Genomic DNA, 20,674 nt, shown 5'->3' with positions numbered 1-20,674 from the left:
CGTTTTGATATATTATGAGCATAGTTTTGATCAACTTTTATGATTTATTTTGTATAAGTTACAAGTATGGGTGGTTAATGATTCTTTATGATTTTCCTATTAATTGGAAGAAATAAAAGAAAATCAACTCATACATTACTTGCATATCAGAATATGAACTTGGTTATTCTTGGTAATGTAGTTCATGCTTTTGTTTATGAATATTTTTATTCATGCTTAAACAATCCCACTTTTAGCTACCGGAATGAATTTGTAGACTATTACAATAAGATTGGGTGGAATCCACCAAAGTGGTAAAGTTCAACTTTATTGTAATAGAATACAAATCAAAGTCTTCTTTGTTTGAAAATACAGAGAATAATGATTGGTAGCAAAGTTGCTAATGTTCACCCAAATGTGACATTATCAAAGAAAGGTTAAAGTTAAAGTAAGTGAAAAACAGAATAGGGATTTCTCAACCTAGAAGATGCTGTCCATCCAAAGATGGCGGTACTTTTCGAAAGTTAGAAGAAGTCTCGCAGTAATTGCAGAAACTTGAGTGGATTAGTATGAAGTTCCGGTTGACACTCTTGAAGTAATTGATAATTGAGCATTGTAATGTTTATTTTGTTAACAGTTACATGCTTGTTCTTTTACATGTAAATTGATATTTAGTTCATGTTTAAATAACCCACAAATTTAAGCTGTCAGGTGTAGTTGTAAGCTATTGCAGTGGAATTGATGGAACCCACCAAAGTGGTAAAATCTAAGATTACTGTAATAGGTTTACAACTCAAAGATTTTGTCTTATATTCAAAGACATAGAAAATTGTTAGCAGGAATTAAGTAATGTTTGCCCAAAGGCGACATTGTAATGTTTGCCCAAATGCGACATTATCAAAGACATGCATAAATGCAAGTGTACTCTAGGCAGACCTTAACCTAGAAGTTGTTATGCATCCAAAAGTGATAGTAATTTTCGAAGTTGAAGAGCTCCCACTGTCATTATAGTTTTTGAGTGGACTAGTGCATTCCAGACCTAAAGGTTGAGATTGTAGTTCAGTTGACACTTTGATTATGTTTAATGGTTAGTGATGTAATGTTGGTTTTTATTGATGTTACATGCATTAATTAAATATCGAATGGATTATTCTTCCTTGAGTTGAACCATTAAGCTAATGTCTTTAAAAGTGGCTTGAGAATATAGAGGCCTACATATGTCTCAAAGACCTAGTTTTCTATACTAGGAGAACCAAATCAATAGTTTGGTATTATGCTTTTAAAGCAAAGTTTTTTTTTTTTTGCCCTAAAAAGGTATTGGACAGTTGATCAATGGCAATAGGGTGGATGAGGGTTTCATCACTATAACCATAAGTTATAGGTTTATTTAATGTGTTATTTTTTGCATTCCGATTGGATCAATTCAGATTGGTTGGGTTGGATTAGTGTCGATTTTGATCAATCCAATACCAAGTTCTTAAACACTGCCATTGTTCTCTGAAAACCTATTTATGAACATTAATTGATAAATGTTGGTTTCTTTTGTTTTTGGGCATATGTGAACAAGTTTATATGTATGTCACGTTTAACGAATTGTGTTCTCCAATAAATGGATTAATTTATGACTGGTCGAACCAAGTGGGAGAATAAAAGTATGGATCTTAAGCTATTTTATGTGGCTCGACCAGTGGGAGAATAAATTCGGTATACTAGGTTGCTAGTGGGAGGATGTTACTAGTAGAAGGTCAGTCTACTAGGTTGCTAGTGGGAGAATAAATTCAGTGTTCTATATTGTTTTTCATGCAAAAGAATTATTTGGAGTTTTGCATTGATTTATTATTATCATGATATTGAATAATGATTTATGGGTTTAAATATATAAGTAAATTCATATTCATGTCATTTTGTACTTGAATGTTTTGTTTGAAACACCCTATGATGGATAAATATATTAGAATTAAACTGGGTGTGAGATTCCGCACATTTTATGCTGCACAGTATATTTCTAGGAAGCTATGAAAGGATTTGATGGAATCCACCAAAGTGGCACATCCTATTATTTCATAGTTTTTCCAAGCGCAGCAAAGTTGGTGACATTTGCCCAAAGGTGATGTCACCCAAGTTAAAGAAAATACATGTATGGAAATGACTATAACTTAGAGGTTTCTAAACCCACATGTGATAAAAGTAATTGTATTTTCACAGTAAATTTGGATTTACAAGAGGACCAGTACATTCTTAGCCCAAAGGATAGGAATGTAGTTACGGTTGTGACTCTTGTGTGTTTTATCTGCTAGATGTACATTTATTGTGTAGTTTATCTACTAGGTGTACATATTAAATTTTCTAGCCCGGTTATTTGGTGTGTATGATTCATACCTGAGATTCTTAGGGTTACTTGATCTGGTTTTAGCTCTCAGGGAACCCAAACAGGTGTTGTTGCTGAACAAAGCACAACTGAAGGGAAATAGGAACAATTTTATTGCCCTATTAAGTTTATAATGACTTCGGAGTAATTTTGAATTGATTTTATCTTAAATTCTGTTCTCTGAATTATTTGTGTACATTTATGCTTCATTTGTTTGTGTTGTCTCTGATTGTGTAAGAAACACATTAAAGCATACACTTCTGTACATATATTCTTCTCTAATGTGGAAAACATGATAGGAATGAGTGAAACCCACCAAAGTGGTACATTCAGTTCAATTGTGTGTTTCCCAAGGTAAAGGTGACATTTGCCCAAAGGTGATGTCATCCAAGTTTATCGGCAAAGTACTCAAGAGCCATATTTTCTAACATTGGTGTTATTGAGGTTTTTGACATGCTTGGTTAGTGGGAGTTTTATGATCTCATTTAACCAAAGATATCATAGTGATAAAAGCCAAAGTTTAAAGGCTGTGCTTGTTAAGATTTATTAGCAGTGCTTGGCCAAGGTAATTGACGATATTTTGTCAGAATTTGTGATGTATGGTGGTATTTAGCCTATGTCCAAAGAAGTGGTGGTTTACCACAGGCGGTTTGCCAAAGTTTGTGATTTATGGTGGTATTTAGCCTAAATCCATGGAAGTGGCAGTTAGCCATAGGCGGTATGCCAAAGTAAGATATTAATTCAAGAAAATGACAGTTTGCCAAGTGTTGATTAATATCAAAGTTTTCTACCTGTGAGGTTTTCAAGGTAGGCTGATATTTAGATTAAGAAAGGACCTATAAGGAGATCTATAGTTCATGTGATCACAGGTATGATATCAACTCCTTATATATACGTTTCCAGACGATTTGGATTGATAATTTTCTATTGTCTGTAACATTAGATAGTTATATGCCGTATATTGAGGTGTATTTTCTACTATTGTTCAACAGTAGAGATTATTGATTGGATCAAAGTTTGTTTGAGTGGTGTTCAGTCTTGGGATTATTTGGCCAGGAGTCAATGGAAAGACATCAGTATCAGTGTAGCCCAAGTGGGAGATTGTTAGGATTTTTATGTGGGCTTAACTGATACCGATTGATCCATTGGGCCCAAGCAATTATAGACCCACTCTGATTAGGAAACTCCTAGCTCTTTCCATTGTGAGAGTGGAATAGGGTTTTAGGGATTCTATTATAAATAGAATACTGACGGTCCCTGCAGCCATTACTTTACTTAATGCCTTATTGGTTTTGGGAGCACGGCTTTCTCACAAGAGCAAGTGCACAGAAAGAAAGGAAACCCTAGAGTAAAAGGCTGCAGAAGATCTCAGTAGAAGGACTCCACTTGCATAGTTCATTGTCATCTTCATGGGAGTAATGTTTAACCACATGGGACAGAGGTTCATGATCTATGTTCATGGGACACAGATACTTCTTTATTCCCATTTATGGTTCATGTCATGGTTGTCCCATTGATTATTATAGATATGGTAAATCTATATGGTTATGTATTTTAAGATGGGATACTTTATTGTTCTTGGTTTAGGGACTACACCTATGATTAATCTTTTATGAAAGGTTGATGATTCTTGTATTCTAAACACTATAGGGTTATTCATATGTTTAATATGGTAAAGAATCCCCAACAAACCCTTGTTTCTCTCGCTCTCTCTCCTCTGTGGCACTAGCCTTAGAATCCCCCCCTCTCTCTCTCTCTCCCTCTCTCTCTCCTTTTGTTTAGAGTGGTTTTACTGGGGTGGGATGGTTGTACGAACTATACCACCCCCGACGATATTTATGTTGTTTGTTAGACACGGGTGGAATTTTGGAGCACATATGTGGACATCAACTTCTCCCACCCAGCCTCACCAATTGGTGAGACTTTAACGGGGACTTTGGCAAAAACGAAGCCGCTGCAACCGAATCCTCTGTCTCCTTCTCGCCGCTGCTACGGAAGCCTCTACCTCGTTCTTCTTCTGTTGTCGCCCTCTTCTCCTCCTTCGCTTCTTCCTCTGTTTTTTCCTCTTTTTTTTCTTATTTTCTTATTTTTTTCCTTTTTTGGGAAAACGTCAGTCACCTTCTTCTTCTTCTGTCTCCTTCTTCTTCTCCTCCTCCTCCTCCGCTTTCTTCTGCATTTTTTTTTTTTTTCGGAAACCGCTTTTACCTCCGTCTCCTCCTTCTTCTCCTCCTTCGCTTCTTCCTCTCTCTCCTAATTTATGACACTCTAAACTTGAACATCTGCAACCGAATGAAGAAAGGTAAGTAATCAGCTCTAGACTCGAAAATTAGTGGCCCTGAACTCCGATCGTCTGCAACAGAAGTAACAAGGGATGAAATTGGCTTTGAACCAGAACTCGATCTCAATCTTTCGTTAAATCCTCCTCTTTCTCTACCTTCTTTCTATCTTTCTTCTCCAACCAAACGTTGTTGGGTGAGAACTTCCACACTTTTCTTCACCTTTATTTCTCTTTCACTTCCAGTATCATGTGGATCCTATATTAACAATAATCCCACCCCTGATTCCCCTTTAAACAAACGGGCGCTTGAGGATTGTTTCACTCTACTTACATCTTAACATTTGAATCGACCGTATTTTTCTAACAAAATATTTTCCACATTGCTTATCTAATAAAATATTTCTCACCCGTTTTTTTTTTTTTCATATTGTAAGCTAACGGGGAGGATGGGAACAGACAATTTTGATTCCACACATTTCCCATTCTAGCTATTTGCAGATAGGAATCGACAATAATAATTCCACGCATTTTCCATTGTGGTTACTTACCCTGGTAGCATATAAGACTATCATGTCGGGGATTCCCACCCAATACTCTATTCTAAACAAAGGTGCCAAAGTGAATACTTGGAGTGTATTGGGGTGGGAATTGTGCATGTGTTTGAGATTGTTATTGGGGCATACATATAAGATCATTATTTGTGATCATCAACAATCAAGTGGGTGCTTTTAGTAGGGATTGGTGCTACCAAAATTGGGGGTGGATGTTTCATTATAGTTATAGCAAAAACTAATAACTCCTAACCATGGGTTCGATTGAGTCACTATATTATGCATTACACGGAAGCCTGATTTTTGGGTTATAGCCCAAAAGGTTATTTTGCCGTCGGTATAAGCACATTGTCGAACAGCATAAGCCTTGTCTTGTGGTTTGTGAATGGCTTTGAATGGTAGATATATCTGTTATAGGATGTTTTTATGGAGGGTGAAATATATAATGTGTGGTTGGTGATAGTTGTACTTTATGTGTGTGTGCGTGTGTGTGTGTGTGTGTGGGTGGGTGTATGGTTTGTGTCATCAATGTTAATGAGTGGTTATAAATTAGCAAGTTGGATTTAAATTTTTTATTATCATTGATTCACCCCACCCCCTTCTTAGTGTTCATCTTGGTCCAACATTTGGTACCAAAGCGAAGACTTTGTAAATAATTTAACAGTTCTGCTATACCCAATGAATCATTGAGAGGGTGTGAATCATTGCTATCTAAAACAATCCCTCATGTATGTTCTCGTCAAAAAATATTCGAAAGCATAAAAGCAAACTATAAACACATAGATCACAAATAACTGAAAGTATAAACACAAGCACAGAGAGTTAAGTGGTTCACCTGAAGACTACATCTGTGGTACAATTACCCCTCGAACACTAACAAGAAAGGTGGCCTATTATATCCTTACAGTTACAATTCAATAATAAATTACTCGCACCCACCAATGAGGAGCATCCACCCCTTCTAAATTTCAATACAACACCCATTGTGTTAGGAGCTACAATCCCAATTACATTTTTCATGCACCCCACATAATAATGTTTCCAATCAACGACAAGTAAATAAAGGTTTACAATGAAAACCCCTAATTACGTCAAGTCTATCCTTACCCCCAAGAATAGACTTACAATCAATGGCAAATATAATACCAATAATTAATAATCAACAATGTGTCTATACCATGGAATCAAGTATTGGTATCGGATTGGTTGAGACCGATCCCAACACCTGATCAATCCTGAGATGGGTATCAGTATCGCCTGGGTACCGGATACCGATCCGGATAAGATGATCTGACCTGATCCGTTAAAAAAAAATTAAAACTTAAAATGATAAAGGACTAACAGAAGAGAGAGAGAGAGAGAGAGAGAGAGGGCTTATGGGGATAGGGAAACTAGTTCTAGGGCTTGTGTTTGGGAACACTTCATGGCCGCTGGTATCTCAATCCGCCTCTATTCTTTTTCCTTGGGTGCCACAGGCCTCATGTCCTTCTTCTACCGTTTAATCCCCTTGCTTGTGGTTTGTGTCGTCCAATTCTCACAAGGCCTTTCCTTTGCCTTCTCTGCCATCAAATACATCCGTCACCAGCAGAAACTTCGCCATCAGTAAATCAGGCTCTGCTCTCCCCTGGCTTAGCCTCGATGGTCTCATCCTCGCCCTTTCCGCCCTCCTATTCCTTGTCCTCACAACAGGCTCTGATAACTCAGTGGATTCATTCGAGCTGCCATTCCTTAGATTCCACTCTCTGTTCTGAACTCTCTCTTTTTTTTTTTTTTTTTTTTTTTTTTAAATCCACATAAAATAAAAAGGTTTCATATGAGATAGTAGCCAACAAGGTTCGTTTAAAGTTGGAAACATACAAGAACCACTGGCTGAATGACGGGAACAAAAGATACTACTCAGTACTTTTTAGGTCTCCATGTTAATATTCAATCAAGCCACAAACCAAGCCTTGCATGTATTCCAGAATCAATGAAGTTCAACCTTATTCAAATCAAAGGGACAGCCTAAAAATTAAATCCAAGAAACAAAGATCTTGATCATTGTAGCAATTCGTTATTTGATCACAAACAGCCAAGCCTCTCGTCCACACAAAATTACTACCTAGAACTACATCAGGAGTCCCGATATTCACCTCTTGTGCCTTTGAATGAAAGGGGCATTCTTAGCATTCGCCTCAGTGAGTCCAAGAGAAAGCTTGGTGATGATGGTGCCAGTGATGGGAAAACTGACCAAGAAAGTCCAGTTCCTGTTCCACTCTCGTTGAAGAACACTGTCTCTTTCACTCGCCCTAGCTTTTTCTCCTCTGGGTTGCCCTTACTCCCCTGTTCTGAACTTTGTGACTTTGTCCTCCTTTCATTTTGGTTTTTTAATCTTTTTAGATTAAATTTTTTTTTACCGATCCTAACCGATACTGTGACAGATCCAAAAAATTGTACGATTTCCAATCCTTAATCGATCCTTGACCGATCCTTACCGATACTGATCTATATCGTATTGGTTTTGGCTATGACCGATACCGATACCAATACCGAGTTTTAAAACCCTGGTCCATATTGTATTCTTTGTCTTCAATTAGCAACTATCTTCTCAAACAATGTGTATAAACTTAACTTTTTTAGTCAAGATCAATAATAGGTTGTGTACACCTGTACAACATTGCTTTTCTCCATAAACAATATATGATAATCATATCAGATAATGGACAACACCTTTGTATACCATATAAATACTAAGCCTCTAAAAAGAATCATTTAAGCATTCTCTTCTAGTACCAATGGGGTTGGCAGCCTAGTGGTGAAAATGTCCTCAACTCATCACTGTTCGAGTTGGCTGGTTATGGGTTCAAGTTTTGGCATGCCCACTATCTCACCCATTGATGTACGGAGGCTTATCCTAGAGGCTATGATCACTACCACAATACACCATTTTTTCCTTAAAAAAAAAAAAAAAAGTTCTCTTCCATTTTTTTTAATTAATTAATTTTTATTTTTATTTTTAAAGCTTTCATCATTATTTTAATTTTTGGAAAGGAGTGCATATTTTCAATTGATTCCATAACTCAAAAGTTGACATTCTTATCATTTGAAAGTTTAGGCAAAATAGTTAAATGAGAAAAAACCTTGTTGGTCTAGTGTTGTCTACGTCTACATGCAGGTAGATGCAAAAAGACCACGCTGCCCCCTACCCCTTATGCTAAAGATGTTCTCACACACCCTCCCATTAGTCCCGTGCTAGTGTTCCTACACTAGAATGGTAAGTTCTTTTTCCCATTAGTTATTTATGTGTGTATATTGTCGTTGTTTTGGTACCATATTATTCAAATTTAAATGTTTAACACCCATACCATCTGTTTCGTTTTTTTGTCGTCCTTAACGTATTTGAACATTTTGTTGACTATCCCACTTATAATTTGTTTACAACACGCTTGTACTGAACACCATTTTGCTCCCCTCTTTTGCATCAACGAATATCACTCCACAGAACGAATCTAACTTAATTTCGAGTCTAATCGATCCCCAATCAATCTATCTAACCTTGTTAAATTGATTCTAACATTGAATTATTCACTATGGCTGGCTGGAGCTAGCTCTAATGCATTTCGTCATTGTTATCATTTTTTATTTAGTGCATGATTAATTGCTCACCTACATTTTGCATTCATATTGTTTGCGATGAGATTTATTTTTCTTTTTCATTTATATTTATCAATTGAGAGTTTGAATCATTAACACGGAAATCCCCTTTTTCAAGATTTCAGATCAATCAGTTAAGTGTATGCTATCTCTTTTGCTCATTTCTCTCCCCTTATTTCCTTCTATATTTCACCACAATTATTGTATTGGTGCAAATCTTCTTAATTTTCACCAAAAAAGAAAAAAAAAAAAATTCTTCTTAATTAGTTGGAAAGTTGAAATACATTTAACTGTAGGCTACTGTTGTCTTTGAGCATCCTACTACTACTATTTGGGCATGGGCAGCTGGATTTTTTCACACTTAGCTATGTTGCAACATGAAGAACGCCAGACAGACAAGATTTTATCCTCATTATTTTTATGGAAAAAAGAACCCTGTTAATCTAGCACAAGAAAGGCCCAGGCTGTCAATGTGCGAAAAAATCACATTGCCCCTTTGACGTGTACTGAATATACTCTTGCATCCCCACCATTGACATATTATTTCAATGTTTCCTATGCTAAATCGATAGAATTCTATCACCCTACTTTCTTTAACCTTAAGAGAAAGACTTGTGATTGAACACCAACTGTATTGAATCTGATATGGAACCGAGTCAAAATACCCAATTGGGTTCGCTATGGCCCAACCCACATGCTAACTACGAAGGTTAGAAGGAAACAATGACAATTTCATAATAATATAAAGTGGGTGGCAGGGACGTAATTAAAGTCAATATCAACACTAATAAATTAGAGCAACAGTTTATGGGTTTAAATGGAAGCACATAAATAAGTGAGGGTATTCTGGGGAATTATAATCAAGAGGTAAAGAGTCAAAGCACTTTCAGACATGAGGGCAAGATTGTAATTCCATTGAACAATACCTCTTCTTCAACCACCAACAAGAATAGAAAACCCAAAACAGAACGTGAAACCCAGATGTCCTCTAACCCATCGAACTCCTTCTCTGGTTTGTCCATCGAAATGCAATTCTGAGAGTGTGATCGATATTCAAATCCCTCTTGATTCCAACCAGCTGCAGATCAAGTTTTTCACCAAACAATTGGAAATGAAACTCTGCAATTTCTCCAGGTGGTAAGCAAGAACCAGATCTGAAGGTTTTCTTAGAACTCAAGAACAAGTTAGCTCAGGCCCAGATTTGGTAGTCTGGATCGACTAAGGGTTTATGAAGAGCACTCTAAATTTTACAATGGAAGGCTAAGGTTAGAGAGAGATCAACTCCAAAACCTAGCGGCTGAGAATATCGTTCAGAACTGGGCAGGGGTTGAATTTGTACAGAATAGAAGCGGAAGAAACCTGATACGAAGAAGATATCAGAGAGGGAAAAGTGAGAATCACGCACAGCTATTGGCAGCCAGGTATTAACTCAAACCATTCATTGAATTTCTAAAATCCAATCTAATTCACAGTCATTGGGTTGCAAGCTTGTATATAGAAGCAAACAAACTACTACTAATAATCTGAAACTGAATTCGTAAGTCTATCTAGTTTAACTGAAACAAAGAATTCAAAATTAACTCAGCAAAATTCAGAACCCCCACCAAAATTTAGAATCCGTACCGAGCAGTTGGTCTTGCGTGGAAGGCATAATAGGAATAAGATCTACTGCCATTGCTCATTCTCTAAGGTTTCTTGTTTGTGCCCACGAAAATGCTCTTAGAATGCTACTTGATCCACTCAACATTATGTCAGTTGCTGTCAGTTCCTGTTGATTCACAATCAGTTCTGGAATGTTAGCCATCTTTTCAAGCTAATTTACTACAGTTGGGTAGTAGGACATTAATTTAAATGTAATTTGGAGCTATGGGCAGTTATCAACTCTTTGGAGGTTTTTGGTGAATGTTGTAATGGCTGTTGTTTATACAGAAATTTCTGTAGATGGCCTTGTGGTGCTATTTTTGTGTGTTAAATGTTACCATTTTCTAATTTTGGTGATCGTTACCTCTGGTACTGTGCTGATATTATTGCATTACATGTTTTTGACGACAGGTATAAGAGTGTGATGTTCTAAATGCTACATACTTTGCTATGCAGCCTGATTCTTTAGTTATATATGCATAGATTGTTCTGATATTGAGTTCTCTGATATTTTATGTCATTAAATTATGGTGAGACCATGTTCAATAAGATGTTGATGTTGTTTGATGTCCTTTTATCTGTCACATTTATTGAAAATCAACACGTAGATCTCATTTCATGGATTTGTTTAGTGGCACAGGAAATATACATTGGGGCACTTCATCCAACCATTCATGCCATTATGAAGGCTGGTTATAGTTCTTTTTCATGCATCTCTTAGCCATTTGGTTGGAAGTTCTATACTGAGGAAATGCTACCAAAGGTTTCCCGGGGATTCTCCTTCTTTGGGAGTGGGGGGACCTTCATGTTTGATGAGAAGAAGGTTGATGGATCTGCCCCTAGTCCCAAAAGTTCTCCATCTCTGAAACTTCTAACAGATAGAGATGTCTATAGACCCGGTGAATCAGTTCTTGTGACCATTGAGATTTGTAACCCTGAGCCCACTAATGAGATAGCTGACAGGGAGCATGTGGGTAGCAGCACATGTTCACTTCTGATTGGAAGAATAGCTTTTGAGCTGAAGGGAATTGAGAAGTTGGATACTCAGTGGTTTGCCACACAGAAACCATTTCCTGGGTCAAAGCAGAGGAGAGGTTTGTCTTGCTCTTCACTGTAAATTAATGGATTATTTAAACTAAAAATATTTTGCATGCATTTTGCTTTATGATGTTTCTCCCTTGTCATTCTTATGTAATTGCTATCAACATGTTCAACAGTCCTATATGCAACACAGTGGTCAATTGGTTGCTAGAGGTTATTCTTTGCCTTCCTGAATTCTCCATTCTATTGGGCGTATTTTTAGGGAGATGTATCAATCATCATATTTATAATCTTCACCAAGGAATTAGTCTAAGTTTTTGTGAACGCTATACATTGTATTGCTCAAATATGGGATGGGTGAGTAATGAATATTGAATCATACCATATTGTTGGTATTCTCAACTTGAGTTATTTATTTATTGCCGTTGTTAATATATATTTTTCTAAATGGCAACTGAAAAGTGAATTTGCATGTCAGATCAACGAATACAGACACTGGATTAGGCCCCTACTTGAGAACCAGAGTTTGATCAGCTGATCAATTGAATGTTGGACTGCTCAATTTTGGAATGTGGACAACAGTTGAAGGTTGGCTGGTTGAATACAACTTAACTGACGGAACGCAAGTCAGTTATGAGCTAGGAGTTGACAATGAGTTCAGCCCAGAATTTTTCTGTTACTGTGTTAAGTATTAACTGATTCCTCGGCTGAGATATGAAATTCAATGAAAGATGTGGCCCTGATTAGAGTGGAATAGTGGAAGCTTATTTGTGTGGTTGACCTTAATAATTAAGTTAAAGATTTATTGAGTTAATTTGTGGTTAAAAGATAGATTGATTAAATATATCAATCCATAAGAACCTTCGAGTCTATAGTGCAAAGCGAGTGCTTTGCAATGGTACTTGATGAAATAGGAGTGAATCATGACGTTCCCCTTTCAAATTGCTAAGAAAGAGATTCGTTGGGCTGACCATAGAGTCAGAACAAACGACGAAAAGTTAAGTTAGTTGGTTGAAAAATCCTTTAGAGGAGTTGAAGGATAGGAGTAGGCAAGATTCACTTTATGATATCAACAACTGGTTATCCAACCTTTTCTATCTATCCGGCACGGGTCTGCAAGAGGTGCATTCCCACCTTTGGCTTTCTTGTTCTCTTATTGAACTACTGAAAAGAGTAGGAAGCATAGCCAAGCTGGTAACGATAGCAGGTGGCTAGGTAGAGGTGACAAGGTATGGTGAAATAGGTTTGGGCCATCAACTGAAGCTCGTTCTTTCGATCAAGTAAGAACTGAGGATATGGCTTTCTTTCCCCTAGTGCCGATCTAGGTAGTAAGCTAAACGGATTAAAGGTTACAACATAGTGCTTACTGGATGGACGACTCTTTTGTTGATAATTCCTCTTCTTTAGCTGCCTTGCCCTCATTCTCCATGCTCACCAGAACAAGCTGAAAAACTACAGTGCAAGCTAGCTCTTTGTTTTTTGACCGGAAGACTGAGAGCTAGCTGTTGAGACTTTGGGTTATCAAGAGTTCAAGACACATACTTCATGAAATGGTTCATGCGTGTTTGTTGCCAGCCAGCCAGCCAGCCTAGTAGAGTCAGCTTCCCTCTAGCAGTAGCTGATGTAGATCTACATTATGGAAGGAAATATGAGAGGAAGAAGGGTCCAGCCTTAGTCCACCTGAGTGGCTAGGGTCCAGCTAAGAAGCCAGTCGAACCCCTACTTGGTCCACCTGAGTGGCTAAGTACAAATAAGGGCCAATTGGGCCCTTCGGCTAGGGGAATAATTAGTAGTTGTTTTTAATTAATTAGTGGGCCATTGGGCCTATCGAGTTGAGTAAGTGGTGTGTCGAGTCCAAATTGTCCTAGGACTCTATTTGTTTTCCATATAGGTTTATTATTCCTAGTCCAATTTTGAATTCCTAGTTGTAGTAGGAGTGTCTAGTCCTATTGGGAAACTAGCTCCTAGTAGTAGTTTGATTGCTATTCTGTCCTCTATAAATAGAGGAGCTTATGTACTCATAATTTCATATTTGAATAAAGAATAATTGCAGTCAATTGCTTAGAACAGCCGGGATAGCTGTGGGTGAGAAGCCTGGGCTGAGACAGCCGCTCCTTCCCCTCTTTTTCCTTTGTTTCTTCTTGTTTAAAGCTTTCTATTTTATCCTAAAGTTACTGTTGTTGAAGTATACGACTGTTGTGAGTATTCAGAAGTTCAGATCTGTCCAAGTTACAAACCAGATTTGATTCTCTCCTGAAGTCTACGATTATTTCTCTTAGGTCAGAAAATCAAGAAAGCTTGTAACTTCACAACCAGCCGTCAGAATCCTCTTAACTTTGGGGGTTTTTGTACCCTCCTTAGGGACTATCTACACCCAAGAGTGCAGCTCAATAGGACTCCTACAGACCTGGCCGCACCTCTCTCTCCCCAGCTCCATAACAGGTCTTTCTCTCTCCTATCGGGTTGTGTTTTGGCCTGGTTTTGCTCCTATATGGGTATTGTAACCTTGGAGGTCTATTTGATGGTCTTATTTCTTTGTTTCCTGGTCCTATTTGTATTGTTTGGGGTTATAAATTTCTGGGGTAGTTTCTTGTAATCTACTCCTGCATTAGTAGCACTCTAGTCCCCTTGCGATTCAGACAATGTTATTGCGAGGTTGTCATCAAACACAATTCACTTCGCCCAACCTAAAAATTAGTACAGGATTGCTACATTTCCTGCCTTCTGTAAAGATCCCAATCTTCCTAGTGATATGCGGAACAAACATCATTATAAATTGTCCAAGTTGCCAAGAAATCGTTCCTTTTCACGAGTAAGAAACGGATGTCTTTTCACTGGTCACACTCTAGAAGCTGATAAATGCACTTTATAAAGCTTTTGTCTCAATTCATATTTAGCCGTGAGCAATCTAGATTTGTGATATCTTATATTTCGCTTCTCCAACATCTTATTGAGTCTCCCCCATATCTTCTTGCACATGTTTCTTTATCAATTCCTAAGGGGAGGAACGGAAGAAGGGATATTGATTGCTTCACTAGTTCGTTCAGGAGGTTTGTTGGGAGGTGCTTTACTGAAGAGGTGCATCCCGTTAGAAGGACCACTCCAACAATGAAACCTTGCTTGGAAAGATTTTTTTCCCTCCCTCTTCCTCCTTTTCTATCTTTTCTCTGACGAATATGAAAAATAATTAGAGTAATAAAGACTGGACAGCACAATGAAGAGTTACAAAAAGTGCAAAGAGTCCCCAGAACCACCAAAGCAATTATAACACATAAATCTACTCTACACAAGTACACAACTTGTGATTACAAAGGTTAGAAGCACCAAAACAAACACTAGGTCTCACCACTTCCTGTGAAGAGAGACATAAGCTCAACCCTCTAGGAGTTTCCTTCCTAACAGCACCAAGTATTCCTAAAGGAACCTACCTTTCTTTGACTGTCCATGTCATGCCCTGTTTTTTAGGGGATGGGTTAACTCTGGTATACTTTTTTTTTTCTTTTTTTTGGGGTGGGGGTGGCGACCTCCCCATTATAAGATAATATTTGTTTGGGGTCTAAGCAAATAAATTTCTTTAATCATAACTTGGGCATGTCCCCCAGTGCTAAATGTTTGAAGACAATTTCACTTGTCAATGTATATTTGAATGAATCATTCTTGCACACATGCTTCGAGTTTGGAAAGAAAAAAAGATGCTTATGAACATGAGTATCGACTTTGTGCATCTTGATGCCACATTACTGGGATCTTTACTAGACTGTAGGGGCACAAACTTGGTAATAAATCTGCAATGTTCCAAAAGTATGTGGTATTTTGTTTTGGGCTTTGCTTTCCTACATGGTACACATAGGAAGCCCTTCCTATATGGCTCATATTATCTGCCTTCTGTATATCAAGGGGGTCCAAATTTTTGGGGCCGTGGTCTCCTGCTCACGTGTCCAAGTTTCATCCCTAATGGAAAAATAAAAGCTTTTGAAAAATTAAGCAAAGTAGCTGTTCATGTGGCATAGTAAGGCTTTAGAAGTCCATTGAAGTCAAGCTTGTGCTTAAATAGTGGAAAATAAATCGAAAATAGATGGGAAAGTGCCAATACAATGGGTAATATGTGATTGAATTTGGATATGAAATTTGAAAAGTGTCAAATCTGGACCTTGCCTTGTCCAATGGTTCGAATTGCCACATTACCTTTACATGTGCCAAAAAACAAGATGGGCAAAGTTGGAAACCCTTCCTATGTGGACTTTGCAAAGTGCCCTTTGCCTTTAATTATTACTTGTTTTATATTGCCTTGTATTTTGAAATATATAGTCTCTATGATCACCATTGGTGACAAAGTCACGTGATTGATTATTTACACCACCTTGCAGCCATCATTTTGTAGTAGCCATACTCTTGAGCTGTCTAACTCACCCCTGGGATTTGGCCATGATTCCGTGTTTCAAATAACCAGGTGGTCAGATTTCACAATTTTTTCTCAAACAATAGAATCCCCATTTTGTTCTTTAAGACAACCTTCAGAGAAGACAAAGACAAATAATATGCTCCAAACATTCATGATTCATTTCGTGCCCATAACATTAATAAATTATCATTATTATGATAATCATCACTTTTGTTTTGGCCAAGTATCTGCTAACATGGAGTTCATTCTTGTTATTAAATTTAAATGACAATTTGTTATTGATTTGTGTAGGTGAACAGGTTTTCCTGGACTGTTCTACACCTTCCATTATTTCAAATCAGATCATTTCCTCAGGTGGAACTAAAACATGTAAGCCACTCTGCACTCCTATATCTGAACTAAATTTAGTGCTATAATCAGGACAAAATGTTTCAGAACGTGGACTATTGTGCGGGCCACTTTGTTCTGCATTTGTAGTAGTAGTATTTCACACCAAAAAGGAAGGGGGAGGAGAATGAGAATCTTCACATGGTGTAGGAAATAGGTGTGATTTTGAAGAAACTAAAAGGAGTATTGCATGGGCATATGAGGAACAATAATGGAGATTTGGAGAGATAAAAAGGAGCATTGCTATTAATAATATTGTGCCAGATAAAATGGGAAGAATAGCGATCTTGCTAGGGGTAGTCCGTAGTCTTGCCCCTTCTTATTTTCCATACAAGTACGATTGTACGAATGAAATGATTTGAATATAGTTAAAAAAGAGTAATAACCTGCTACCAGCTTCAGAAAGATCACACAGTTACAATGTTTCTCTGGTCAGTTAAACTCAAATTTTCTTCCTTTTTCATTTCTTTGATGGGTACTTCCTGATTCTTGAATAGAGTTGAAATTGGGTCCTTTTAACTCCAGTAGCATGAGTTATCAGGAACAACACTTTGATAGAACCTATGAGCCTCATAAAGGTAACTAGGTTTCTGCCTGATTATCCTTTTAATGGTAACTGCGTTTGTTCTATAAAATTTTCTTTATTTCTTATTCTTCTATGAGTAATCATGAGTAGTTGTACTCCATGACTGCAGTACATTAAATCCAGGGGCTATGGGAGTTCCTATTGCTAATCCAAGAAACATCTCAACTAGGTTTTTAAGAATCAGCAACAAATGGAGTTAGAACTAACAAATCCTGCATCCGATGGAGATATGAAACTAATATAGAAGGGAGGCACTGATGGTTAGTTTGGGAGAAACAAGAAAGGACAGAAAATAGAAAAAAAAAAAAAAAAAAAAAAAAAAAAAAAAAAAATCCAGAAATAGTATTTGAAAGAAAACCAGCTATAACTCACAATTGGTTGCTCGGATGAACACCAAACTTGGATTGAATGTAGAGAAGGAAGAGGGGAGTAACATGCTAAAATTTGGGAACCATCCAGCCATTGGCTAGAGAGATATGCATGTTTGAAGTTCTGCAACTCAGATTAGACAAAACAGATATTGTACAGCAGTAAACTTAGAAACCTGCAGAATACTACTATATGGGGAACAAAAACAGAGGTAAATATAACAGTGAAACACAAAATAGATATCAGAAATCACCCAAAATAGGTTTCGATTGGATGAGGAAACTTGCTGGAAAACTCTGCAGAACTGTAAAGAAGAAGAAAAGAAAACGGAAAAGGAAGAAGAATGAAGAAGGGGATATGACCAAAGGCTTCACCACCTATGACTTGCGAGCATGGTTTTAAGTATCGGTGCGTATCGTGCCGTATCGGTAGGCATCGGCACGATACATACCGATACGATACATGAAAATTTTAAAACCCTTATGTATCGATACGTATCCTACGATACACACCGATACACACCGATACGTACCGATACGGTCATAAAATGGTCAAAATGGGTAATTTTTTAGAAAAACAAATTTTTGAGGTGTTTTTGTTTCAAAGTTGCTACTAACCATTTTTCTCTCTAACTAAAGTGGAAATCAAGGTTGGAAACAAGGATTTTACATTTATGGGACAATTACAAACTTTGGATTCTTAGTGCGATACTCTCAATTTACTGTTTATGCATAATACATGTTATATATAACTTTTTTTAACTATTTTTTTATGCAAAAATGTATAAAAAATTGTTTCCTATCTATTTATGTGCGTATCTCCGATACGATACAATACCTTCCGATACGTATCTTAATTTTGGCCGACCGATATGACGACCGATACCGATACGACGACCGATACCGATACTTTAATCTTTGCTTGCGAGAAAGGCTTTACCACCAGTCCCAAGCCAAGGATTCACCACCTGGGTTGCACTTGCTTCACCACAAGAGCTACTCTCAGCATCTCCACAGAAGAGAAACAATCGATTGAACAATAGCCAAAATCCGTGGGCAGCATGCCCGTTGCTTTTTGTTAATAATAACCAATGAACTGATTCAAAGAATAGAAGCTCTCCTTGCTACTTGGCTGCCAAGAAAACACTAAAAAGGAATCCTTCGAGTGAGGATCCTTAGCCATTACATGGAAAATAGAAAGCACATAAAAGAGAAACTAAGGACGGAATCCTTCTAGAGGATCCATTGTTATTACATGCAAAATATAAATAACAAATTAGAAACTTTTACTTGGTATCGATCTTATCTTAACCACTAATTAACTCATTACATGGAATTAGAAACTAAGAAAATAGAAAATAACTAATTAATCCCGTGTAGACCTTAAATCCCTAATATTTGAGCTTGTAGAATGGGCCTGTTGCAATAGAAAACTCAAAATTACTTAGCCCATGACCCATATATCCCATTGGGGACTTAATATTTTTGCCTAAAATATTCAACTCAAGAAAGCTGCCTGTATGCTTAGGAAGCTGTGCAATTGGCACAGCCCAAACGAGGCCCACTACAAAAGGAGACTCATCCCTTTACCTAGCCATTAACAAAGTTTTCTGATGCTGATGAATTGATAGAAGGGTGGGAGAGAGATTGGCTTGCTAAAGAAGAAAAAGAAGAGAGAGATAAGGGGAAACCCAAATCGATTTGGGGTAGGGGGGAGGAAAGAGGAAAGAGGAAAGAGGAAAGAGGAAAGAGGAAAGAGGAAAGAGGAGAGAGGAGTGAGACAACAGTCTCTACTAGAAAACTAATCAAATACTATTCCATTTATCAAATCGTGTGGGGGATGCACCTCTTACAATAACTAGCTATGCCTTGACCATGATTAAATAGAATCAGACCACCAAAAAAAGGTAAAACGAAAAACGAAACAGAGACAAGTTAGGAAACTCCGTGAGTGGCTGCTAGTGATCTGGACAGACTTTGACACTAGATAAAAGAAACCAAAATAGAAAAGGACTTTAAAATATAACTAGGAAACTGAAAGACTAACAAAACCAGGCTATAGATTCTAGTATTTGTATGTAACTGATCATAAGATAATGAAAATAACAGCGACCTAAAATTGGCCCATAACTAGAAAACGAGAACTGAACCATGGGTGCAGTTGTGAACAAGAAAATTGACTCAAAATCAGAACCGCGAGGGCTACTGTGATCATGCTTCTTATTATTATCCCCATTCTCCCATATAGAAAAAGTATTTATGCCCTTGAAATTCATAATAGTAGAACAACCTACTTCAATCTGAGTCATTGTTGGTGTCCGTTGTTCTTAGTATCTTCAATTTACTCTGCATCACTTCTTTACACACCATGAGAATTAGGTCCCAAATGCTTCATAAACTCTAGGGTAAATGCTCTTGTCAAGATGTGAAGATATTTATCATGTGGTTCTTTTTGAAATAGTTTGATCCTTTTTTCCCCCAAATGAAGTTTCTTTTCATCTTCTGTATTTTTGATAGGTCAAATGATATGTATTTTACTGAGGAATGAGTTGTTGGAAAGCCCCAAAGTAAATGATAAATCTGGCCAGGAGTATAATGATCTTGATTTTGATTAAGACACAGATTGCTGAGATGTGGAAACAGTTAAAGACTGGGTTTATGGGAATAAGTTTTCTGAGATTATTGGAGAAACCGACCTAAAATTTGCCTTTTCTTTTCACCATAGAAAGTTCATTGAGAAACAAAGAGAGAAGGGATGGTCCTTTTACTTTACAAGGCCCCATGTAACCAACAAAGTTAATGGGAAAAATCACGAGAGAAAATAATATAACAAGGTGATGCAGATATGGCTGCCCTTTCTTGGTTGGACCAGCATGATCGGCTTTGGAAGCCAAGAGCCAAGAAGAACCGGTCCAGCCCAGGGTTTTGGTCCAACAAGGGTTGAAAATAAAATTAGTAGTTTACTTAGTATTTTATTTCATGCTTTTAGTTTCCAGACTTGAACGTAGGAGTAAGATTTATTTCCTTGCTTTGGTTTCTTTTTTATAGTTGTTTCTTAATTTAGGCTAGTTTCCATTCCAGTTAAGTTTCTAATTTCATATTCCTATTTTCCTATATATTGGTTGTAATCGACTGAAGATTTAGAGAGCAATTTGATTATTGAATGAATGTGTGAGTGTGATCCTCCTTTTCCCCATCTCTACTCTGATTTCCCCTCCCTTCCCTAAGGGTTCTCTATCAACTTGGTATCAGAGCCGAACGACCCTATTACTTCCCCATTTTTCTTCTTCCCTTCCTATTCTCTGTGTCGGTCTACCGAGACTGAGAACCAAAAAAAAAAAAATCGATTCTGTCTTCTTTGTACAAAATCGATCCCCCCTAGTTTCACCGCCCTTCTCTCTCTCAAGTTCTTGCAGTTGAGCCCTTTTAGGGTTTTGACA

The 20,674-nt window shown here is 37.4% G+C and overlaps 1 protein-coding gene across 2 annotated transcripts in view; it reads left to right on the top strand.

Moving 5' to 3' along the window:
* The first annotated feature begins 9,761 nt into the window (after nucleotides 1-9,761).
* LOC122084054 overlaps nucleotides 9,762-20,674 on the top strand; it is a 42,092-nt gene continuing 31,179 nt past the window's right edge. The window contains exons 1-3 of one of the 2 annotated variants that reach the window (XM_042652079.1): nucleotides 9,762-10,230; nucleotides 11,091-11,544; nucleotides 16,185-16,262. In XM_042652079.1, coding sequence (XP_042508013.1) covers nucleotides 11,202-11,544; nucleotides 16,185-16,262 — 421 coding nt within the window. In that variant the 5' untranslated portion in view covers nucleotides 9,762-10,230; nucleotides 11,091-11,201. Of the gene's footprint in view, nucleotides 10,231-11,082; nucleotides 11,545-16,184; nucleotides 16,263-20,674 lie in introns of both variants that reach the window. The other variant, XM_042652071.1, reaches the window with a different exon arrangement.

Source organism: Macadamia integrifolia, chromosome 1, assembly GCF_013358625.1.
Source record: "Macadamia integrifolia cultivar HAES 741 chromosome 1, SCU_Mint_v3, whole genome shotgun sequence".
In the NCBI taxonomy this organism is placed as follows: domain Eukaryota; kingdom Viridiplantae; phylum Streptophyta; class Magnoliopsida; order Proteales; family Proteaceae; genus Macadamia; species Macadamia integrifolia.
Note: the sequence above shows the minus strand (reverse complement) of the source record. Positions and strands in the feature narration are given on the sequence as shown.